Raw genomic sequence first — 25,083 nt, 5'->3', positions numbered from 1 at the left:
AATAAGTTTCCATTCTTACTGTTAACAGTTGATATGTCACTGCCTTGAGTTGCTAAGGCCACAGGAAGAAAGAACTTCGCTAGCCTGAACAGCTTTTGTGACTGCAGCCAAATGCTCCCACTCTCATATGGGATCAAAAACACTGAATGAGTTGGGGAAGTTAATTTATGAGATAACAGGATCAAATATGTAAGTGGGTGTACACACCTGTGCCATGTGCTAAATAAGGTGGCTGGCTAGGATGAACAAAAGCCAATGAGCTTTCTTCTATTAAAATATAACATCATAATGAAAATTGTTTTCAGCCAGATTAGTTTTATAAACATGTTTTGGAAAGCTGGCAGAATCAACTGTTCTTTAGCATTCATGTGCATACATTTGTCAATAAGGCAACCAAATGTGGTTGCTACTCATAGATGCCTTCACTTTGCTGATGAAATCAGCTTATAGATTTACCCCACATAAACCATAGAAGAGAGACTATGATGTGACCCCAACCATGGTTCCCTCTGACTCTGCTCACTGCTTGTTTTAACCCTACACATGGTCAGCATGAGGCCCCTGGCAGCTCACCCATGAGGGAATGTAACCCCAGGCAGGAAACAGGTTGCCCACCCGTGATTAATGTGGCACCTAGCAGCAGCCACGAGTACCATCCTAAGTATTGCCTCATTTACCAAACTAATAAGTGGGGCACAAGAACATGCTGTTTGGGTTGCTGGAGTTTGGGCTGCTTCTTGCTTTGATTGCTGAACGATAGGACTCCAGTGTTGGGTCTCCAGAAATCTCTCTGCTGCAGGATGCCTGCACCCATCTATTTGGGCCACATACTGTTCTGTAAGAATTGACAGCAGAGCGGCCTGTTATGGCCATAGAGGCCTATAAAATGACCACTGACGTGCTAAGTGTCTGTCATGCGAGAAGGATCATATTCGCGATGTGGTTGCATTGCTGACTTGTAAATTTCATTAGACTGGCTCCAATTAATCCCATCCAAGCTCTTGGGTTGGCTGGCTTGTAGTCAGCCGCACTGGCTGTAGCCTCCTGTCCTGCCATGCTCCAAGCCAGTCTAAACAGCTACTGCTGTTAACCTTACTGGTGCTTTAACAGGTCAGTTTTCATAGCCCCTGGGGTATTTGTTAAGTTCTTGCATAGTTGTGCTGCATATGAGAATCGGCCTTGTAAGGCAGAAGACAACCACACCTCCCCACTGGGAGTTGGACTTCAGCTGCCTTAGACACCCTACACCAGCACCTGCTTGGATTGGCTATGATGGTGGGGGGAACACCCTTCTGAAATGTCAGCATCTCCTCCTTCACCTTTCTCAATTCCCTGCATGCCAAGAGGCTTTCTGCACAAGGAAGGGAAGAGGAACACTGTGTTTGTTTTGAGCCGAGTGTGAGATTCCTCCTGGGACAGAGGGAAAGAACACGAGGAAATTGCAGGGGGCTCTGTACTGCCAACTGTAAGCTTACATGCACTTTGTTGCACACATGGGCTGGAATTTTGGGCTTATTATAAACAAAAGATTGTAAAAGCCATTCCTTGTTCATGTGTTCAGTGAATTTATGCAACATAATTCTTACTGTGACATCTGGAGCTTTTGAATTTGGAAATACTTTCAGGACTAGGGCACTTGCTGAATCCTTGTGTCCCCTTTTGTAAAGACACAAAGGGGTAGGTTTAGGGAGCTGTGAGGCGGGAAGAAGTTTCCTTCCCTGGTTTGATGAAGCTCCACTTCTAGGTTCTGAGCCTTTGCAAAAATTCTCAATGTGATTACATCCCTGTAGCTGAAGCTGTCTCATATCAGAAATGATGTCACAGGTGCTAGCCAGTAAGCTGCTATGAAAGCTGCGTAACAAAGCTGAAGAAAAGGAGGCCTGAAAGTGGCTGGAAAAGGCTTCTCTTCAGAAGGATGCAAAATAAGTGACAACACAAAGAGAGAAACATGTACACTCCATTTTATTAGACAGGATTGGCTTAGTCTGCTGGTTGGGGAGCCGCCTCCTATGTCTCTTTCTGTGGTCACTTCTGTTACAGTGCTATCTTTTACTGTTCTCCTCTCTGTGGACCTTCGTCACAAGGCAGGTGGCAGACCACCTTACAAGTCTCCGTAGATAATTAATATTGTTGGGGCAAAAGCAAGAGGAGGTGGCTCCCTAAGAAGTGACAGCCAGCAGTGAGAACAACCTGCTACAAAGAGAGTTCAAACCGTCTGAGTCCCAGCTCATGCTGCTTACTTAGATGTAACCCAAGACCTAAGCTTTGCTTCCCAGGCTGTGTTGCTTTTTGAAGCTTCTGGAGGTGCTGATCCATGCTTGGCACCTGTTCTGGAATCCTCATACATTTCTTTTGCTTTAATTTGAAAGCTGAGTTGGGTGCTCTCTCACCAGTTTCTTCTTGCAACATCTCCATTGCTGGAAGAGAAGTGTGTGTGTGTGTGTGTGTGTGTACACGTGCATGTAGGACAGACAGAACTCACTTTTACTTCCATTGTCAAGGTGGATGTAAGGCTTCCAGTGGCTAGAAATATCATGTGGGAAAGCAGATTTGCTGGCAAAGAATGCAGACCTAGTCTTTTATGGCCAGAAATGGCTGTATAATGACCAGGTTGCTGCTTCTGTGAAGTGAGGGACTGAGATTCTGTTGAAACAGTTTTTTGAATTAAGGGTCTGGTGCTGCATGCATGCAACACTTTTCTTGATTGACTCAGGTGTCCCTGGGTGGAAAGCTTCTCTCTTTCCTACTGCCAGGGTGCTCCATTTGCAAGCACCTCAAAAAGTCTGGGTGCAATTTTTCACACCTAGTTGACACTTGAGGATTACTGAAATGTATGTGCTTTGAAGCCTTGAAGTATATGTTAAGGATAGACAAAGAGTAGCGTGTTTTGAAAACTGAAGTTTGGTACCAATATTTTTTATTGAAAACAGCAAATTAAACATGTATTCACAATTTCTGTTAAAAATGTGATATTAACAATGTGTCACTTATGTGAATTGTGTATTAGTTCATGCTTATCAATATAATAACCAAAAAGTGTTGCTGACACACTCCTCCTGGCGACTAGACATATTTTTGGCATCCACAACTCAGGTCCCAGGAGCCACTTGGCTCCTAGCTTTTATATCCCTTTTCTCTCTATCTAACACTGGTGAGGTTGTACAGTACCCTGGAATCAAACCAGTGTCCTCAAGCATGTATAACATAAGCTATAAGATGCATAAGCTATAAGACCCACTTAAGATGCAAGTATAGGACTGCTCTGCCTGAGGCTGTCTTCTCCTGGCCTTTTCCCCTGGGTAGAAGGTGCTTGGATAGATGGGCTTTATTCACTCTTTAATCATATATGATGTGCTCGGGTTTCCTGATTTCCTTCCTCTGCTTTCTTTTCAGGTTGAGCCCAATGCCACCGTAATAGAGATAAAGAACCTCTTCACTAAGTCCCGTATGTATGGCGCATGTATCCTTGTGTGACTCCTACCTGAACACATGCATCAAAGCAGACCTCTTATTGGTTTTGCCCCTTGTCATTTCCTCACTCCTACAATGGGACTGGCCCTCGGAGGGAGGGAGTGTTGAAAGTGCTGAGCTGCTTGCTTCATGAGTAAAGCTTGCCTCCTGACACCCTCGTCATGCCATTTTAATAATATATTCCTAAAACTACTATTGTCATGCGTTTTCCCTTTAATTGAAAACAACTTCTGAAGGTTCTGATTCTGAACTTCCATTTTTATCTCTGTGGACTTTGGAGAAAGGAAGCTCTTTGCTTTTACCCATGTTTCTTGTTTCTTGATTTGTTGTATTTCCGATGGTGCTGTAAGGCAGCTAAGCAACAGCAGCATACAAAATACAACAAAGTAGCAGTAAAAAATAGACTATTTTATTTTACCTGCTGCTGAAAATGGAGGAACTTTCTCGAGTCAGGAATGGGAAGATCTCCTTTCTGAAACCCTGGGAGGCAGGGCCAGTCATTGTACATACACAGGGCTGAGCCAGATGAAGCAATGTGCAGCTTTCTTTCCCCCTTTTCTCTTTGCAGATCCTCAGTGGTATCCAGCCCGGCAGTCTCTGCGACTGGATCCCAGTAAGTTGGTGTATTACAAAGCCTTCTGATATTTTTCATGCCTCACTTTTGCAGGTAGATTGTCTTAGCTAGGAAGTTATGGGGGAAGGAAGTGGGGCTGCTAAGACTACGTACACTGATAGAGTTACTAAGTCTTTAACCAGAGGATGCAGCAAACATGGGAATTTCTGGCCTTGGGAATTATTATGAGGGGCATACATGAAAGGCTATGTAATCCTGCAAGAAGCTGTCATTTCTTGGACATCCAGATTCATGGGTTTGGTGAGGCATAATTAAAGCATCCATCATCTCGCTTGGAGCCTCTTTGCCCCTCCCCAGTTATGGCTTCCTCTCTCAGAATGTTAGGCAGCCAGAGCTTCTCGGACATGTGACCAATGAAGTAGCCACTTTTGTTTGGTATCCCAGCCAAGGTGCCCATGGCAGTTGCATTGTGATTTCTCCTTTCTTCCAGAGGGGAAGTCCCTAAAGGATGAAGACATCCTTCAGAACTTGCCGGTGGGCACCACAGCAACGCTGTATTTTCGAGACCTGGGAGCACAAATCAGCTGGGTGACCGTAAGTGCGCCTCTTCCTTCCCTACAACAACCACACGGCCTTCCCACGCCCTTGGTTTTTCTCCCCTTCCCTCATCCTGCCTTCTTCCTTTTAGGTCTTCCTCACGGAGTATGCTGGGCCCCTGCTCATTTACTTGCTCTTCTATTTCCGTGTGCCCTTCATCTACGGCCATAAGTATGACTTCACCTCCAGCAAGTATTCTGTTGTACAGTAAGTACCTACAGGCCAAGGTAGCCATCTTCCTGTGTGTTTAGCTTGTACTGGATTACTACGCGCTAGTTTTGCTGGGATCTGAGCCTGCACCAGGTCAATGGGTAGAATATGTGTCCCATCCCTCACCCGCCCACCCGCCTCCCTCTCAATCTGTCTCAAGAACAGGATACATGAAGGAACTTTTCATACTTAAAATCTGTCCTAGATTCCCTGCACTATTGTCAGCATTTCTTGAAACAGGGTTTGAGCTGGCAGGAAATAAAAGGATTATCTGTGGTTGTTGGGTGTAGATGGAGCATTACAGTGTTCCATAGCTTCCTTACGTATTGGTTCTTCTGGCAGGATTTTAGGTCAATGGTTTTTTTTTAGATCAATGTTTTTAGGTCAGTTGACCCGACTCTGCTAGTTTAAACCATTTGCTGCAGACTTCACAAAGGTCTCCAAGTAATCCTTCTGATCAAGGAACCCCAGAATGTGGAAGCTTAAAGCAGAATGCCAGGAGGACTTGCAGAGAACTGGTTATAATTGTGTTCACTGGTCTTGCTGTTGAAATGGGGGCAGAAGGGTCTTTTGCATTTCTCTACAAGGAGAAGGGGACGACAGAGGATGAGATGGTTGGACAGTGTTCTCGAAGCTACGAACATGAGTTTGACCAAACTGCGGGAGGCAGTGGAAGACAGGAGTGCCTGGTGTGCTATGGTCCATGGGGTCACGAAGAGTCGGACACGACTAAATGACTAAACAACAACAACTAGATTTCACTGACTGCTACAATAGCCTCTTATTCTGCCTGCTCTGTTTCTCCTTTCCAGCCTGGCCTGCATCTGCCACTCTTTCCACTACGTCAAGCGCCTCTTGGAGACCCTCTTTGTCCATAGGTTCTCCCATGGGACAATGCCCTTACGTAACATCTTTAAGGTGAGCAGTGCTGGGGATGAGGTTAAGGGAGGAGGATCAGGAAGGGGCAAGCAATAGTGGAGGCAACCCTCAAAATTCCTTATTGTGGTTTTCAAGAAGTAAATGGTATTAGGCATCTTCCTAGGAATGAGGTGATGAGGTCTGGCTTCCTCCTCTGTTTGGGCCTTTCCCAGGGCGTGAAGTTTGCATATTCAGCACATCTCCATTTTGCTACAACTTCACTGGATAACTGTTTCTTAATGTGTTTGTTTCTTTCTCTCCAGAACTGTACATATTATTGGGGTTTTGCTGCCTGGATGGCATACTACATCAATCACCCATTGTATACTCCACCAGGTGAGCCAAAAAATGAAAGGGAAGCTGTGGAATAGATTTTGGTGGTTGGTGCTGGACAAGGATCTCTAATGGCTTTTAAAACAGATGGATATTAATGGGGTTGATCTTTCTTGCCTTGTAATTTAGCAGAAGAATGTCTGGGAGGAAGTCTCAGGCTGTGTTCACACAAGTGACTGACAGCTCTTGGCATGGGAGATAATCTCCTGCACTCAGTTAGGTGCTAATTGGCCAACTTGACATATTAATAGGTGTATGATCATGACCAATCCGGCCCGTGACGACCCCCGCCGCCCGCTCTTACGGCGCGCAGCGCGGCAGTGCTCTTCTGGGTCGGGAAAAAAGCGCCGAAAATCCTTTGTGCGCATGCGTATGGGCCTCTCCCGACCCGGAAGAGGTCATTTCTGGTGAACTTTCGGGTCGGGGGAGGCCCATACGCATGCGCACAATGGATTTTCGGCGCTTTTTCCACCCTGAAAGCGCGCTGCCGCGCCAGTAAGCGCCCGTGCGCATGCGCTCCCCCGCCCGCCGGCCCGCACAGGCGCGCGCTCCCCCGTCCTCTGGCCCGCCGCGCGATCGTCGCGGTGGGAACCAGCCCAAACGCCGGTAAATCTGGGGACCCCTGATCATGACTATTATGTGACTCTTGTGTCCAGGAAATGCAAAAAGACGGGGGTGGTCCAGGTTCAAATTCCTCCCTCAGCTGTTAAATTCACCAAATGACCTTGAGCCAGTCACACACTCTGCCCTAACATTTTCTGTTTTGTCATCCCTTCAGCGTATGGACATGAACAAGTGAAATTGGCACTTATCATTTTTCTGGTAAGAACTTAAGGATGGAGTGTAATAGCCCCATGTGGAATTGAAGTACTGTAGATAAATATATATGTGTTAGAAAATGGGGCAGGAGCCGTGGGGCATGAGGCTGGAGGTGAACTTGGGGTGAAAGCTCAGTCATGCAGAGGCAAGCATATAAAGCAGAGGAGTTAATTTCTACAGAACACAGCTGTGAAACAGTCAGGGCTTCCTATTTACGTTGTGAGACCAGGCCCTATACAGAGTGGGGATTTTCAGTGCTGAATAAGTGCTGGATTTTGCACAAACTTCAATGGTTCCCCCCACGTAACAGAAAGTTGGTGTTGCATTGTTGAGTCATGGGGATAAAAAGAGCTTTGAGGGGTGTGGGGCAGATCAGATCAGTAATGGTCAGAACTCTGCTGTATGGGCTGAGGACTAAGATTGCCAGTGTTGACTGGAAAAAATGAGGTCTTGATAACTAGTGCCTGGGCTGATGAAGATAGAGGCTAGTTCCTCATTTTCCTATGGGTGCTACTGTGTTTAAAACCAAGCTGCCACCTTCTGGTTGTTGATGTTAGCACAGTCTACTCACTTGGCACTTGCCAGAGAATGAGAGGGCAGGTTGTTTCCCCATGGGGCTTACAATCTAAAAACATCCACAAGCGGGAACAAAAAGAGGAATGGAATGGAAATGGTACCAGGATAAATGGGGAAGAGTTACTTCAGTTGCCCATGCTTTGGCTTAGTTACAGTAGGACAGCCTTCGTCAACCTGGTGCCCTCCAGTTGTTTTGAACTACATCCCTGGGGCTGATGGTAGGTGTAGACCAAATCACCTTGAGGGCATCAGGCTAGCAGAGGCTGCAGTAGGAAGTGGGTCTAGGGGGTTGTGCATCACAATCCCAATTTCCTTGATTTGAGCACTTGCTTAGTGGTGCACAATTCTAGGGCGGTGGTACAAAAAAAAAGTGTCTGTGAGTTTATGGAGGGAGAGGGTATCCTGCACTGAGGGAGCAGGATCCCTCCAAGCCGTTTCCTAAGATTTTTGCAAAAATGTGTCCGCACAGGCTTTTCATGGCAGACTTTTCATGCAGAAATGTCACTTGTGATAAGGGGGGGGGGGGACCTGTGAGAGGTCAGTGCTTGGTCTCTTCACATGCCTATGTTGAAACTGACTCTGATTCCTCTTGTAGTTCTGCCAGCTGGGAAACTTCTCAATTCATATTGCTCTACGGAACCTGCGCCCTGCTGGTGAGTACAGGGGAGCCTTGTGGAGTGCCTCCCTACCAGTAGCTACTATAGGTGCATGGCAAGGACCTACTCTGGGTCTGTCTTAAGGCTGTTCGGCTGAAGGGACATGTACCATAAGGTACTGGCAGCCCAGAGCTGGTGAAACCCTGTGCAATTGCTCTTCAACAAAGGGAAAGCATTGCTGAGATTTGAACAGTCCTGAAAACACTATGAACAGTGAACTTAGGGCCTGTGTAAATGTGCATGATTCATTTTTCCAACATTGGTGGGTTTTGCAGAGTCTACGCTGTGTTTTGAATAACCTTTGAGAAAAGAGTTGAGCAGGAGAGCAGAAGGACACTGAGTTGAAGAGGTTAGGATAGATGCAGATGGGGTGGAGGAGAGACAAAAGAAAATACTTCGCACAGTGCATAGGCTATGCAATTGGCTCCCACAAGAGACTTAGATGCCTTTAGAAGAGGAGTAGACAAATTCATGGAGGGCAGGGTTATCGGTGGCTACTAACCCTGTAGGAACAGGATGCTGGACTAGATGGGTCACTGACTTGATCCCATAGGGCTTTCCTTATGTTCCAGAGAGAGTGCACGTGTGCAAGTGTATATGCATGCATGAGATTGAAAGGAGGAGAGGACAGTGGTACCTCTGGTTACGAACTTAATTTGTACCGGAGGTCCGTTCTTAACCTGAAACCGTTCTTAACCTGAGGTACCACTTTAGCCAATGAGGCCTCCCGCTGCCGCCAGCACGTGATTTCTGTTCTCATCCTGAGGTAAAGTTCTTAACCCGAGGTACTACTTTTGTGTTAGTGGAGTCTGTGACCCGAAGTACCACTGTACTCTCCTCTCCTCCTCCTCTCAATCTCATTCATGCATGCATACACTTGCACACATGCTCTCTCTCTTTTTTTTGCTGGGGTTGTGGAGGCCACATATGTCTTTATGTAGCATTGATACTTTTTGGTATTCTGGATTCTATGTGTCTAGGCATACACACATATACACGTAGTCCAACTGGGTTTTTGCTGCAGAAGTTCTTAAGACCAGAAACACCTTGACAGATCTTGTTAGTGACCATATTTTTGTAAGCTTATTCTGTGGGCTTCAGACAGAACATAATGTCTGAGAGAGGTGCCACATGAGGTTTATTTACATGCTGCTTGCCATAGGTGGGCTGTGCCAAAGCAGTCCTCAATTAAGTTGTACTGTAGTAGCTTGGTGTCCCTGGCTCAACTCTCTGTCTGGTGAAATGCATAGTTGGATGATCAGGACCCCATGCAGTGGTGTCTGCAGATGCCTCAAGCTATGATAAAGCTGAGGATGGTGGCAGTGGCATTTTTTCCTGGAGCCGCATGTGAGGAGGAAGCAGAATGTTCTTGCTGTGCAAGCTGGTTCCACCAAAAAGCTCCCTGCTATACTAGAGACAAAGTGCCTTTAAGTACAGAAAATAGTACCATTTGGGTTAGACTCAGCCTGACCCCTGTGTTTTTCTCCCTCATGGCTTGGATTTATGGCCTACTTGAAATGAGGCTGCACTTTAAATTTTAATACTGTATTTTAATCTGTATTTTAACTAATTGTTTTTATGTTTTATTGTGGTTCTGTTGGTGTCAGCCACTTATGGCCTACTTGAAATGAGGCTGCACTTTAAATTTTAATACTGTATTTTAATCTGTATTTTAATTAATTGTTTTTATGTTTTGTTGTGGTTCTGTTGGTGTCAGCCGCCCTGAGCCCGGTTTTTGACCGGGGAGGGCGGGGTATAAATAAAAATTTATTATTATTATTATTATTAAAAGGGTGTGTTTGTATATTGCTATCTTTATGAAATGAATCAAACTCTTAATTCTCCCCCTAGGTTCTAAAGCCAGGAAGATCCCATTTCCTACCAAGAACCCCTTCACATGGCTTTTCTTGCTTGTCTCCTGCCCTAATTACACCTACGAGGTGAGAACAGGATAGAACACCACAGCAAATTAGAGGGTCTTGAATCCGGAAGGTCCCTCATGTATCTTGTTCAGAACATGTTTTCACATGTATGGGCCTTTTCTGAAGTGTCTCCCCATTTGTGGAATGCTCTCCCCAGTGAGGTTTGGCTAGCACCTTCATTATACACCTTTAGGCGGCAGGTGGAAACATTCTTCATGCAGGTGGAAACATTCTTCATCCAGGCCAGGCATGCCCAACCTTTGGCCCTCCAGATGTTTTGGACTACAATTTCCACCATCCCTGACCACTGGTCCTGTTAGCTAGGGATCATGGGAGTTGTAGGCCAAAACATCTGGAGGGCCGCAGGTTGGGCATGCTGATCCAGGCCTTTGGCTGATTAACATTCTATACCAGTGCTTTTTTTCTGGGGGGAAAGGTGGGGGAACTCAACATGAAATTTGTTTGTTTATTGTGGGCCCAGTCACAGTACCACACCCCCACAAGCCAAAAGGCTACTGGGTTGTTGTTTTTTAATTTAGGTTGTTGTGAAGGGTCAGTTGCGCTGAAGGGTCTTACTCACCTTGCCTGCTACAATCCTGAGCTGGTGTTCTTCTCTTCCAGGTGGGATCCTGGATTGGCTTTGCCATTATGACTCAGTGCCTTCCAGGTAAGTCCTAGCCTGCTCTGAAGAAAGATGTCTTAAATAATGGTTTGCAGGGGATAACAGTAGGGTTATAAATCAGGGTGGGTTGGTTGCCTGCAAGCCTCCCTCCAGTTCTTTTTCTTTTTTTTTAATTTTTAAAATGTCAACTTTATTAAAGTTCATATTAAAATACAGTTTCTTTAAATTCATACATACTTAAACAAAATATAAAGGTAAAGGTAAAGGGACCCCTGACCATTAGGTCCAGTCGTGACCGACTCTGGGGTTGCGCGCTCATCTCGCATTATTGGCCGAGGGAGCCGGCGTATAGCTCCCAGGTCATGTGGCCAGCATGACAAAGCCGCTTCTGGCAAACCAGAGCAGCACATGGAAACGCCGTTTACCTTCCCGCTGTAGCGGTTCCTATTTATCTACTTGCACTTTGATGTGCTTTCGAACTGCTAGGTTGGCAGGAGCTGGGACCAAGCAACGGGAGCTCACCCCGTCACAGGGATTCGAACCGCCGACCTTCTGATCAGCAAGCCCTAGGCTCAGTGGTTTAGCCCACAGTGCCACCTGGGTCCCTAAACAAAATATAGATATAAATAATGAAGAAATAGTACAAAATCATAGAAAATCATAAATGATAAAGGTAATAATACCAAAAAAACTTATAATAAGGTGATAGTAAAGATATAACATATAAAGATTAGCCTCACCCCACCTCATCCTTAGATTAAGTTCATCCAAAAATAAAAATTCATAATCATGGTAGAGTCGGGTGAACCCGAAAAGAGAGAGGAAAAAGGACGAAAAAGGCAAAAAACAGATGGCCAAAAGTGAGGGGAAAGGGCAGGGAGAGGAAAAAAGAAAGAAAAAGAAAAAAAAGAGAGAGAAAGAAAAAGATCCAATATTAAAAAAAGTAATTTATTAAAAAAAAAAATTCCAGGTAAGTCCTAGCCTGCTCTGAAGGAAGATGTCTTAAATAATGGTTTGCAGGGGATAACAGTAGGGTTATAAATCAGGGTGGGTTGGTTGCCTGCAAGCCTCCCTCCAGTTCTTGATCAGGGGTGTGGAAATGTTTTTGGACTCCCATCAGCCCCAGCAGTCTTGGATGATGCATGCTGTGACCCTTCAGATGTTGCAGGCCTGCATGGTCCCATATCTGTTCTAGATAATGTAGCCCAAGACAGGTATTGCTGTCTCAAAAATCCTAGATTGTTGTAGAGTGGCTTGAAAGTCCAGCTTGAATGTACCCATGGGGCATGTTTTTTGCCTGTAGTTTCCCATCTGCTTGAGTAGTTACACTAATGTGTGTTTACAGGCGTTTGAGGCATGGAAATTATAGAGATCTGTGTAGATGCCTAATGACATGCAACTTTCTCTTCCTTGTCAATAGTGGCTCTGTTTTCCTTGGTTGGATTCATCCAAATGACGATCTGGGCAAAGGGGAAACACCGAAGTTACCTGAAGGAGTTCCGGGATTATCCGCCACTGCGTTCCCCCATTGTCCCTTTCCTGCTTTGAGCTGGAAGCAACTGCCTTCTTTTGTCTGGGCCGATAGTTCTGTTTTTGTTTTTTACCTTGTGAGCGCGTGTTATTGGAGTCTAAAATGAGATTTTCTCTTGCTGTCTACTGTAATCTGAGGGAATCTGTAGGGATTTCCTTCCTTTTGTAATTTACTGCCCCTCCCTACAGAATCTTTGACCATATCCCATTCCAAAGCCTTTCTGAGGCTGGGAGCAGCCTTCCCTACAAAGCGCCCATTAAGTCAAAAGCTACAGCGAAGGGAACAACCCAGTTTTAAAGAGAACGAAGCAGTGACTGAGCCCTAAGTCTGCAGGAGCAGGTGCTGAAAACTAAATCTAGGCAGATGGAGCCTGGCCTAAACTGAATACTTTTTGCTCCACATAGTGCTTAGGAGAGGTCTCCTCAGCTCTATGGTTCATCAATATAATTTAGGAGTTAAGTCTCCTAGTTCAGCTTTGTGCATTCTCCTTGACTAAGTGAGCCCTCAAGTGCCAAATACTGGCATAGCATAAATCTTCTGGGCTTTTTCTGGGATGCTTCCCCATTCTAAAAGCTAGTAGTACCATTCTGAAGGGCATGAGACTGATGCAGGTGAGGCTGTCTTCATCTCTTACACACCCTCTTGCTCAAAAAATAAGTGCCGGTTCCTAGAGGCTGATAAGTATTCTCTGAGCAGCCAAATTAAGTGTGTTCTTCTCTTCCAATGCAGAGAGGATTATGTTAATTCTAGACACACGGCAGGTAGCAAGGTGCTGTGGGGAAGTGTTTGCAGAAAGTGCTGCTATAGAAGGTGTGACTGGGGAGCAGCTGTAGCACTTTAGTACCATCTACAGTGCAAGCCAGCACCTCCTTCCTCACCCAATATGCTAAGCATGAACTGTTTGGGATGGTAGGTTTTACCTTGTACAGCTGGCAGAGCCTTGAGATGAGGGTATGAAAAACAAGGCTGTTACATTATCTTGTTCTCAGTCATGCTACAATTTTCCCCTGGACTTTAGGCCCACTCCTGTTTGTTTTGTGTAAGTGGTATCAGAGCTGCTTTTGGAACCTTCTGCAAGGGAAAACTATACCTACAGCTGCACTGAAGTTATTTGGGGACGGGAAATACTTTAATACCTTGTAGCTATTTGTAGTCCCTAAAGAAGGAAGGAAAGGCTTGTAATCTTTCTTTGGGGGAAATTCAATGTTACAGAAATTTTGACAGCCTCCCTGAGAGGAACTTACTTCTCCTTTCCTGTTTAGTCTTAATGTCACTAAGTTTGCAATTCTACGTACACTTATTTGGAAGCAAGCCCCATTCAACTCAGTGGAACTTACTTCCAAGTAAACATGCCTAGGATCAGGTTGAAAGTTTGCAATAGTCTTAGTTTATGCTGCATGTGAGCAGTGAGATCCTGGAAACCTGCTAGGCTCCATGGCAGCTGTTAAAATGAGCCATTGACTTGTTATGGTCTGTTTCATATGGAACTATCTTCCTTCTTGGATTTACACAAATAAAACTAATCCATCCCCTGGACTGTAGTAGGTGTTTCTTTGTAGAGTTCCATGGAATTGAATGCAAAAGGAATGGAACCTTGAGTCACCCACAGGAGGGTTGTGTGCAAGGCAGCCTAGCAAAAAGGAAGAACAGAGCTTCAAATCATATTGGATTATCCTGCCCCCAAAGGAGACAAGATGTTTAAAATCAGAAGCCAACCTTGAAATGGCAACTGCACTCCTACAACTTGATAAAATTCAATATAGGCCAAAGGGCTGGAATTATAAATTAACCAAAGGAATTTCTAGAAAGTGTATTCACTACTTGAGCATCGCATTTAGTTCAATAGTCAGTTGGCTTGCTGGGTCAGAAAAAAAATCAGCAATGTGATTTTGGAAGCTCACAAGCATATTGATCACCCCTGCTTTCTTGCCTCTAGCATCTGTTAACAGGTGCCGTTTCAGCAACTGGGGCCAGCCAGTGTTCCTGGATCGTCCATGAACATATCTAATCCTTAAAAAAAAAGGTTTATCAGGCCACACACAAACAGTACAGTATATACAGTGGTACCTCGGGTTACAGACGCTTTAGGTTACAGACTCCGCTAACCCAGAAATAGTACCTCAGGTTAAGAACTTTGCATCAGGATGAGAACAGATATTGCGCGGTAGCAGCGTGAGACCTCATTAGCTAAAGTGGTACCTCAGGTTACGAATAGTTTCAGGTTAAGAACGGACCTCCAGAACAAATTAAGTTCTTAACCCGAGGTACCACTGTAGTTTTATTTAGTATTACTTTACTAAACATTAAACACTATTTGAGATTAAGGTGAAAATATGCAAGTATTTTCTCAAATTGGGGCAAAGTTCATTTTGTCTAAGGACACTAGAAACATAGGATTTTGTGGGAGAAATAAGTTTCTACTCTGTAAATTCTTAGCTACTTGGAAAAGAGAGTTGTATTTTGAAAGCTTATTACAATTTAGAGCTCCCAAAGTGTTGTTTCCGCAACAACAAAGTTGAGAACTTGTTCACAATTCTGTTTGCTAAATCTACACTAAGATACCAGAGGGCAATGTATAGTATAGTGTAGATTCCTACATTAAGCAGGTGGCATTGGAAGTGTGGCTTTTGGGGCAGTCATCTTTCTCATTTCCCCAGCCAGGGTGAGGGTCATAAGCTGCAGTTATAGGATGCCTGTGGTCCTACAGAAGTTTGTTCGATAACAGATAGGAATTACTGGAGTCTAGCCACATTTGGAGGATTAGATTTCCCACCTGTACTTCAGCTGAGCCAGAGGAAACTCTATCCACATTTCAACCAGAACATAATATAGCCTGAACCTTAACTTTGTGTCTGCAAAGTTGTGGTGCAACTGGACTTCTCCGCGACTCTTCCCCTCTGCAGGGAGGTGGGACCGATTCGGATGGTCCGCCCCCGCCACCTACCCGCCACCTAATGGATCCAAATGGTTTCCAGAGAGTGGTAGGGGATGCTTTATCCCATGTTGATGGCCTTTCAGCCAATTCCCTGGTGGCCCGCTGGAATGTGGAGTTAACCAGGGCTATTGACTGCTTGGCTCCAAAGCGCCCTCTCAGATTGCATGGAGCCCGGACAGCCCCGTGGTTCTCCACGGATCTGAGGGCAATGAAACGATCGCTGAGACGGCTAGAGCGCCGGTGGCGAATAACTCATTCTGAAGCTGACCGGACACGGGTTAGAGCTCAGCGTCGAGCCTAACAACTTTCTTCTCCGCCTCTATTGCATCTGCGGAAAACAGCAGGAGACTCTTTCAGGTGGTTCGCAATTTAGCGGAACCACCTGCTCCATCCGGGCCCAGTACGGGCCACATGATCTCCTGCAATGATTTTGCAAAGTTTTTTTGCAGATAAAGTTGCTCAGATTTGGGAAGAGGTAGACTCCACCGTGGGAACAGGGCCGGGGCGGGGGAGTGCTAGAGTCCTGTCTAAAGTTGTGTGGGATCAATTCCAATCTGTTACCTCTGAGGATGTGGACAGGCTGCTTGGACAAGTGAAACCAACCACCTGTCTCCTTGACCCTTGCCCATCCTGGCTTATAAAAGCTAGCCGGGAAGGGCTGGGCGATGGGCTTCGCGGGTTGGTGAATGCTTCTCTCTGTGAGGGAGCCTTCCCAGACCCACTGAAAAAGGCGGTTATTAAACCGCTTATTTAAAAAACCATCTTTAGATGCGGCCAATATGGCCAACTATCGCCCAGTCTCAAATCTTCCATTCCTGGGCAAGGTGATTGAGCGAGTGGTTGCTGAACAACTCCAGGCATGCCTGGAAGAAGCGGACCATTTGGATCCCTTCCAGTCGGGATTCAGGCCTCATAATGGGACAAACTGCCTTGGTTGCACTGGTTGATGATCTCTGGTGGGCTAGGGACAAAGGTGAGAGCTGTTTCCTAGTTCTGCTGGATCTCTCAGCGGCTTTTGACACAATCGACCATAACATCCTTCTGGACCGTCTAGAGGGCTTGGGAGCTAGGTGCACTGTCATACAGTGGTTCCGTTCCTTCCTCCTGGGCCGTGTTCAGAAAGTGGTGGTGGGGGATGAGTGTTCAGACCCCTGGGCTCTCACTTGTGGGGTGCCTCAGGGTTCTGTCCTCTCCCCCATACTTTTTAACATCTATATGCAGCCGCTGGGAGAAGGTTTGGACTGGGTGTTCATCAGTATGCGGATGATACCCAACTCTACCCCTCTTCCAAATCAGAACCAGTGAAGGTGGTGAAGGTCCTGTGTGAGTGTCTGGAGGCGGTTGGAGGATGGATGGCAGCTAACAGATTGAGATTGAATCCTGACAAGACAGAAGTACTGTTTGTGGGGGACAGGAGGCGGGCAGGTGTGGAGGACTCCCTGGTCCTGAATGGGGTAACTGTGCCCCTGAAGGACCAGGTGCGCAGCTTGGGAGTCATTTTGGACTCACAGCTGTCCATGGAGGCACAGGTCAATTCTGTGTCCAGGGCGGCTGTTTACCAGCTCCATCTGGTACGCAGGCTGAGACCCTACTTGCCTGCAGACTGTCTCGCCAGAGTGGTGCATGCTCTAGTTATCTCTCGCTTGGACTACTGCAATGCGCTCTATGTGGGGCTACCTTTGAAGGTGACCCGGAAACTACAATTAATCCAGAATGCGGCAGCTAGACTGGTGACTGGGAGCGCCGCCAAGACCACATAACACCGGTCCTGAAAGACCTACATTGGCTCCCAGTACGTTTCCGAGCACAATTCAAAGTGTTGGTGTTGACCTTTAAAGCCCTAAATGGCCTCGGTCCAGTATATCTGAAGGAGCGTCTCCACCCCCATCGTTCTGCCCGGACACTGTGGTCCAGCGCCGAGGGCCTTCTGGTGGTTCCCTCGCTACGAGAAGCCAAGTTACAGGGTACCCACCCTGTGGAATGCCCTCCCACCAGAGGTAAAAGAGAACAACAATCACCAGACCTTTAGAAGGCATCTCAAGGCAGCCCTGTTTAGGGAAGCTTTTAATGTTTGATGAATTTCTGTATTTTAATGTTTTGTTGGAAGCCGCCCAGAGTGGCTGGGGGAACCCGGCCAGATGAGCAGGGTATAAATAATAAATTATTATTATTATTTTAGTTGCCTTGGACTACAACTCCCAGCTGATAGAATGGCAAATGGCTTGGGATAGTTGTAGTTCAAAATATTTGGAGTGCAGCAGCTGGATGGGGAAGGCTGACCTAACAGAAAGTTTGATAGTTTTGGTGCCACAAAGTCTGACTTCTCTAGGTTGGCTCTAGCTCCTCCCAGGTGTAGGTAAATTCACACCCTGCCCCACAGATACTGGCTCCCTTTGATGCCTGCCTACCTCCTGTCACACTGGAGGAGCAGTAGCTCCTTATGACTGTATGTGGAACAAGACACCTAAAAGAAGTCGTCATTACTAGGCAAAAATGAACAAGGTTTATGCAGTGGAGACCTATCCCCTCCCAACTGCATTCAGGAAAAGAGTGACAAGTGAAAACAGCTGTGTGCACAGTCAAGACTGGCAGCTAAAACATGTAATGGTTGGTATTTTGTCTTCGTCTGTCTCTGCACTTTAATACAGTACTAGTTAATACTTGCAGCAACCCACAAAAGGGACATCACCACCCCTTCCTTTAAAATAGCAACTACAGAAGAGACGTAAGGGGCAGGGGTGGGGATTTTTGACTATGAGAGGCTTCTTGAAGGCTAAGAAGGCTTCATTAGCTCTAAATATTCAACTGCTATCCATTTCATCTCAGGAACTGCACAGTGATTGTTTTAGACAGAACCATAGGATAATGTCTTTATTGTTTTCAACGTAACAGACCTAGTGGATTCTGTAAGCCTCTTGTTGAAGAAGCCAGGAAGCACACCAAAGCCAGTTAAGATGCTGCTGCTGCTGCTGCTGCCGCCTCCGCCTTTTTTGCCTTTTGTTCAATGCGCTTCTTCCGAGCCAGCAAGCGCCTCTCCCGTTCAAATTCTTTCATGCGCATGACATAGCTGCAGGAAGGAAGCACACAAGTGCAGGTCAGGTCAGAGGAACCGACACTTCTTCCCCCCCCCCCCCAAAAAAACCGATCCTCTCATTCTGTGGTTTCCAGGCAAAAAGATACTAGCTGGCTTGAATCCCTCATAAAAGTTCTCTCCGTCCTCACTTGAACATTCTTATATTCTACAGAGACATTTGTAGCATGTATATGGAAATCTACCTAATGCACTCTTCCCCAAGTCACCATCTGCTGATACGGGATCAGTGAGATAACCTACATTCTGCTTACCTTTACTATCAGGAGAGAATACTGTCAAAATTTTTGCCAGTTTAGAAGTCTCTTGAACCTGGAAGGACTTTTATAAAGACTGGTGAGATGCTTTGAGTGAAGCAGCTCAAAAAGCCAAATCAGCTCACTCAGCATTAAGGAAGAATAGTTAACTGATGAGTATATAAGATTTCACCCTACCCATACCACCAAAGGAGTTGTGACACAATAACTTCCCCTGCCCATATGCTACCTGTTAGTCTTGCTAAATTCTTATGGTGGACAGAGAAAAAGTGACACAGGAGTGTTGGCAACAAGCTAACTTGGAAGGCTGATTTACAGGAAGAAAGGAGGCATAGCTCTGACTTACTCCAGGTGCTCACAGTAATCCCAGTCATGACGCTCATGTTTGCACCCAAAGATATTTGGAAATTTGTCACGTTTGCACTTCGCCAACTTAAGGAAGTAGTGTGCACAATAGTCTCGCAGGTCAAGAGGAAGCTGAGCATCATTCATCTGCTGCTGTGTTGCTATCATCACTGCATGGGAAAATGGAAGGGGATAAAATGAACAGAAGTGAGGTCAGGATCCAGGCAGGGTCAACCTGATCAACTGTCATCAACCCGCTTGAAACCTCTGTAGTGGCTTGTGACCTTTGGAAACCTGATCTGCAAATTAATTAGCTATTAAAGTTGATAGACCATTCCAGTATAAATCCAAGTGCTACATCCTCACAGTAATCATAGCTAGTCAACACCAGTGAAAGAATTCAGAGTTCCTGCCCTGCGCTTAGAGCTGTGCCTTAAACCTTATTTAAGCATAATTTAAACAAATCCATGACCTTTCTGTAGAGACAACACAGTCACTCTCAAATCAGACATTTCAAGGAGCGGGCGCAGCTCGTGCACTAGCTTTTACTGTACAAATGCACTCCTGGCCACTGCAGAAACCTGGACATCCATGCTCGGGGCAAGTCCAAATTGCAAAGCTGTGACTTCAGGAGAAGTGTTACCTCATCCAACAAAGGCTGAATCCCTATTGCCTGGTCTGCCTTCCAACTGACCAAGAGCACCTCTGCCTTGTTGGGATTAAGTTTCAATTTGTTCACTTTCATCCAATCCATTACTAATGACAGATGGTGGTTTTGAACCAAAGAAGCTTCCCTGGATTTAGCCGAAAAGGAGAAATAGAGCAGAATGTCATCTGCATGCTGCAGACACCAAACCCCGAAACTCTAAACAACCTCTACCAGCAGTTTCATATAATTGTTAAATAGCATGGGAGACAGAACAGAACCCGAGGGGCACCACAAGCCTGCAGCTAATGCGTGGCACTGAAGTCCCCCAGCACCAACTTCTGGGTTCACCCCTCCAGGAAGGAACAGTCCCATCCCAGCAAAGCATTCCAGAAGGGTATCAGGGATCTAGCACACACGTGGTAAATCTCACATTTCTCATGTCCACATCCTCAGGAGGCTGTACAAAATGAAAAGTATCCATTAACAGTGAAGAAGCAGGGGCCAAAGTTACACCCACCGGGCCTGTTATCAACTATAGCATCCCAAATCAGAACGGATCTAAGCAATTTTGTAAGCAAAGCGCTGAGCAAACCTATTTTTTATTCCGGGAGGTGAACACACCCCCTCACTTTCATCCTCACAACCACCCTGGAGGTAGGCACTAGCCCGGGATCATCTGGTGAGCTTCACAGCCACCTCTGGATTATTATTGTATTTTACAGTTATGCAACACCTTTCATCCCAAAGCATTTTTTAAAGAAGAAGAGTTTGGATTTGGATTTGATATTCCGCTTTATCACTACCAGAAAGGAGTTAAGCGGCTAACATTCTCCTTTCCCCTCCTCCCCCACAACAAACACTCTGTGAGGTGAGTGAGGCTGAGAGACTTCAGAGAAGCGTGACTAGCCCAAGGTCACCCAGCAGCTGCATATGGAGGAGCGGAGACGCGAACACGGTTCCCCAGATTAGGAGTCTACCGCTCTTAACCACTACACCACACTGGCATAATGCCCTATAATGCCTCTGTGAAAGTGTTCTCATGCAAGGGTGAGAAAAGGAAGGATGTAAACCATGGCAACGCAACAAACACCTGTTCTTAAATAACACTGCCTCAAACGCGGCTCTCCGGCGATGATGGCAGATAAGCAGAGAGAGCCCAGGGCGGGAGCACTTTCCAGCTCGGGAAAGGGGGTCTCTATCCAGCGTCACTCAGGATCTTCTGCCGCCCGAGGCGGTCGCCTCCCGTTGCCTCATGGGCCGGCCTCGCACCCCACCCACCCCCGGCAGAGAGAACCTACCTCGCAGGGCGGTGGCGAAGCCTGCTTGCAGGGCCAGGCTGCGCTTAAGGGCTGTCCCAGGCGAAGGCTCCGGGAAGAGGCGGAGCCAAGCGCTGGGTGACCTTCGCCTTCCCTTTCTCCCTCCATCCCTCCCCGCTCAGGTCAGCTCGGCTCACCGCGTTCCTTGCGCTCCTCGCGGAAGCCGTAGTGGGGGTCGAAGGTGGGCATCTTGAGCGGGTCCGGCTCCACCTCCGCGTCCCATAAATACCGCCGAGCCAGATGAGCCCCCATCTTGGCCGCCTCCAACCCGCCTCCTGAGGTTGCTGTTGCTATTTCCCGCCCCGCCTTTCCACCATTCCGGAAGCGGAAGTAAATCCTTTTTTTTAAAAAAGGCTTCCGGTAACAAATGCATGCCGCTGTCGCAGAGCTACGAAATAGTTAGAGAGAACCATCGCATCCGATGTTGCCATTGCCTGGTTCCACGTGAGGCGCCATTTTAAAATATTCCTTGGCAGCTGACCTGAAAAATACAGTAAATGGAGAAAAACCACACTTTTAAAACGTAGCTGTTGCTGGGCACTAGCGTGCTGTCCCGTGAACGAATGATATACCACGAAAGAGGGTGGTTTTATTGCTCTTCTAAACTTTTTTCTTGCTAGTGTGTGGAACTTTTTTAAAAAAGGGTTTTCCAACATCCGCCTCGCTATTGCAAATCCCAATGCAGAAGACACCGCACATTACTGCCATATTGCAGGAATTGCAGGCTGTGGCTTGGAGAGAGTAGCCCTCCAAGTGACTATTGCAAACTGAGGGTTATGCGAAAGTCTAGTTTGCAACAACCATATAATGGAGTCCAGTGGTTACACTTCTGCTGTAGATTGGGAATTGGGCTGAAACTAGAATTTCAAGGCATGTGGTGCTGAGGTTTTTTCCTTTTTTAAATCTTTGTGGCAGACATAGTATGCCCCTCCCCCGTGTAAAATGGCGATCCCAAATAAAAAAAAAAATAACGAGACATATATACATGTCTGTTTTTTTCTAGCTTTACAGCCATTGCGATCCACATTGCAGTGGGAAGAATAGCCAAAACGGATGCCTCTGCTTTTAACATTTTCAGCTGGGAAAATGTGCTGCAAAATGTGGAACTTAACACCTTAGATTTCAAAAAGTAGTTTTGGAACTGTAGTCATTTTAACATGTATTAGGCTATAATTAACTCAGTTAATGCCATCTATTACTTTTGTCCTTATTGGAATTTAGTTTGGATTTGGAGGGGAAACAATCCCCTGTGCCTCTCAGTTTGCAGCAAAAGTCATTTTACTTTTAACCGGGGGGGGGGGCAGACCTCCCATCAGGTCAATCACTCCATTGCATATTGATGCCTTGTGTTCCATTGCCTTGCATGCAGGCTGGCTGCATTTTTAAATGTTCTAAACTTTTTTTATGCACAAAGTAAGGCCCAAGGGGCTTATGTCTTTGATGCTAACTTTTCTTTAATCTCCCTCAGTCACAAGCTCTGTATACAGGAGCCCTGCTTGTATACTCTTAGATAGTACTACACTAGGAGTTGCCAGCACAGTACCTGCACGCTCAGTGTCTACTGAGACATTTCCTGATACTCACAGGGTTCCCTCCCCCAGCTGAAACTTGACTTGAATGAATAGATTGAATCAGTAGGTTGAAGAGCTGAAAATTGATTTGAAGGAATCTGTTAGTATAGGTTGTTGTGTACCAAAACAACAGCCCAAAAAGTTTGGTGATCCCTGTAAGCAGTTCTAAAAAAGACTCCAAAAACTCAGATTTTTCCCATTGTGATTTTTAATTTTGACATCAAACTCTGAACATAACGCTCAAAAGAAGTGAGATGCACTCCTAGATATAGGATATATAGGACATCAAAGACTAAGAAAGAGTTGATACCTCGGATTAGCATCACAGCTGCTTCAGACATGGTTATAATGCTGCCAGTTTATATATGTCTATGTACAAGATTAAAAGGACCACTTTTATTTACATGTCCTTTGGATGACCACATAACACCGGTCCTGAAAGACCTACATTGGCTCCCAGTACGTTTCCGAGCACAATTCAAAGTGTTGGTGTTGGCCTTTAAAGCCCTAAACGGCCTCTGTCCGGTATACCTGAAGGAGCGTCTCCACCCCCATCGTTCTGCCCGGACACTGAGGTCCAGCTCCGAGGGCCTTCTGGCGGTTCCCTCACTACGAGAAGCCAAGTTACAGGGAACCAGGCAGAGGGCCTTCTCGGTAGTGGCACCCACCCTGTGGAATACCCTCCCACTAGAGGTCAAAGAGAACAACAACTACCAGACCTTTAGAAGGCATCTCAAGGCAGCCCTGTTTAGGGAAGCTTTTAATGTTTGATGGATTTCTGTATTTTAATGTTTGATGGATTTCTGTATTTTAGAATTTCTGTTTTGTTGGAAGCCGCCCAGAGTGGCTGGGGGAACCCGGCCAGATGGGTGGGGTATAAATAATAAATTATTATTATTATTATTATTATTATTATTATTATTATTATTATTATTATTATTATTATGTCTGGAGATCACTGAATGTCTGTGGTAGATCACTGGCTCTCCCCAAAGAAGCTAATCAACCTTGGCTCCCTTAAAAATGGGGCTTTCCTCCTCCCAAAAAAAGCTCAACAACTTTGACCTGAACCCCCCAAAAGGGGGTAGATCACTGCCAGTTTTTAACTGTGAGTAGATCACACTCTTGGGAGTTGGCCACCCCTAATGTGGGTTAGAACAAACTCCTGGGACTATCTCCAGGTAGGTGCTTACCGGTACTTGAGTGATCAATTACGGGTGTGCTTCAGCGAGGCTTTGTGGGTGGTTTTGCTGTTTTTAGGAATAAGAATTTTGAGTGGAAAGTATTCCACAAATTTGCAGATTAACACAAATTGGATGGGATTTGTGGGGTACAAATTGGAAGATAAGGTTAGAGCCCAAGGCCCCAGGAATAAAGTGGGAAAGCACTCACTTAGAAACTGTACTGTTGAAAAGGTCCTGAGGATTATAAACAATTATAAGGAATTCTACACACAGTACCACTTTAACACTATAGCTTCCCCCAAAGAATCCTGGGAACTGTAGTTTGTTAAGGGTGCAGAGATTACCGGTAAGTAGGAGTTTCCAGAAAGTTTAACAAACTACAGCTCCCACAATTCTCTGGGGAGTGGTAAATGAGTGCTATGGTGTGGATGTGACCACAAGAAGTACAATTGCTATTTTTTTTTTTGTAATTATTTTTATTAAAGATTTTCTTAGGTTACAAAGATAGTGCAATGTCTCATTTTTTTTTTCATGCATCATTTTTACACATCAATTTTAACTTGTTGAGACATTATGAGGAAGGGGGGAAAGAGGTAGGTGGGATGGGGGGTTGGGTGTGGTGGATTGCCGATGTTTCTGTTTTTCTTGATATGTGTAGGGGTTCGGCGTCAGCGTCGTTTGTACAGGTTCTCTGTTGTTTGTTCGTGTTTCTTTGTTGGTGAGAGAGGTCAGGATTCGTCTTAGAATGTGGTTATTCATGGTTGGCTGTGATGATCCTTAATTTCTTGCGTGAGGGGGGGGGGAGGGTGTTTTGATCAAGTTAGCCATATTGATTTGTATGCTGCCGGTAAGCTTTTGTCATTTTCCTGTTGGGTTGTATAAGTGATGAAGGGGAACCATACTGGGGTGAAGGTGTCTTCTTCTGTTTGTCCCCGTGTCAGTTTCAGCTTACTGGTTAGTTTTTCTAGCAGGGCCGTTTCCCATACAACTTGGTACCATTGGTCCAAGCCCACTCCCGATAAGTCCTTCCAGTGCCTGGCTATGATGCTTCTAGTTGCTGACAACAGATGGATTATAAGTTCTTTATGATTTGCGTGAGCGTTGTTATCTTGAAAGATATTTAGTAAAACCAATTCTGGGGTAATTTCTAGCACTTGCTTAGTTATGTTACAAATTTCTTGCATAGATGTCTTCCAGAATGATTGAATTTTAGGGCACTCCCACCACATGTGGAGGTACGTGCCTGTGGAAGTGCATCCTCTCCAACATTTTGATGAGATTCCTGATCGTATTAGTGATAATTTTCGTGGAGTCAGGTACCATCTGTGAGTTAGTTTCAATGAGAGTTCTTTTCTTTTCATTGATATAGATTTGAAAGGGGGTTTCGACCACATTTTAGTCCATTGGGTAGGGTTGATTTCATATCCTATGTCATCCTCCCATTGTCGTTTTATCTTGTCCAGGGGATCTATGGGATTCTGAATTAGTATCTTGTAAATTGCAGAT

The 25,083-nt window shown here is 45.6% G+C and overlaps 2 protein-coding genes across 3 annotated transcripts in view; one reads left to right on the top strand and one right to left on the bottom strand.

Moving 5' to 3' along the window:
* TECR (trans-2,3-enoyl-CoA reductase) overlaps positions 1 to 13,765 on the top strand; it is a 30,401-nt gene extending 16,636 nt beyond the window's left edge. For both annotated transcript variants that reach the window (XM_035104810.3, XM_035104809.3), the window contains 11 exons: positions 3,394 to 3,445; positions 4,040 to 4,084; positions 4,536 to 4,639; positions 4,734 to 4,849; positions 5,665 to 5,770; positions 6,034 to 6,106; positions 6,882 to 6,925; positions 8,094 to 8,151; positions 10,006 to 10,094; positions 10,698 to 10,743; positions 12,119 to 13,765. In XM_035104810.3, coding sequence (XP_034960701.1) covers positions 3,394 to 3,445; positions 4,040 to 4,084; positions 4,536 to 4,639; positions 4,734 to 4,849; positions 5,665 to 5,770; positions 6,034 to 6,106; positions 6,882 to 6,925; positions 8,094 to 8,151; positions 10,006 to 10,094; positions 10,698 to 10,743; positions 12,119 to 12,246 — 861 coding nt within the window. In that variant the 3' untranslated portion in view covers positions 12,247 to 13,765. The remainder of the gene's footprint in view (positions 1 to 3,393; positions 3,446 to 4,039; positions 4,085 to 4,535; positions 4,640 to 4,733; positions 4,850 to 5,664; positions 5,771 to 6,033; positions 6,107 to 6,881; positions 6,926 to 8,093; positions 8,152 to 10,005; positions 10,095 to 10,697; positions 10,744 to 12,118) is intronic.
* A 4,255-nt stretch (positions 13,766 to 18,020) lies between these two features.
* NDUFB7 (NADH:ubiquinone oxidoreductase subunit B7) lies at positions 18,021 to 21,107 on the bottom strand. Its single transcript, XM_035104808.3, has 3 exons — positions 20,960 to 21,107; positions 18,859 to 19,027; positions 18,021 to 18,231 (listed from the first exon to the last, which is right to left on the bottom strand). The coding sequence occupies exons 1-3, from the start codon at positions 21,072 to 21,074 to the stop codon at positions 18,114 to 18,116; spliced, it is 402 nt and encodes a 133-aa protein (XP_034960699.3). The 5' UTR covers positions 21,075 to 21,107; the 3' UTR covers positions 18,021 to 18,113.
* Positions 21,108 to 25,083: the final 3,976 nt, after the last annotated feature.

This window comes from Zootoca vivipara, chromosome 2, assembly GCF_965207765.1.
Source record: "Zootoca vivipara chromosome 2, rZooViv2.hap1.1, whole genome shotgun sequence".
NCBI lineage: Eukaryota > Metazoa > Chordata > Lepidosauria > Squamata > Lacertidae > Zootoca > Zootoca vivipara.
This window is presented reverse-complemented; position numbering and strand designations above follow the sequence as displayed.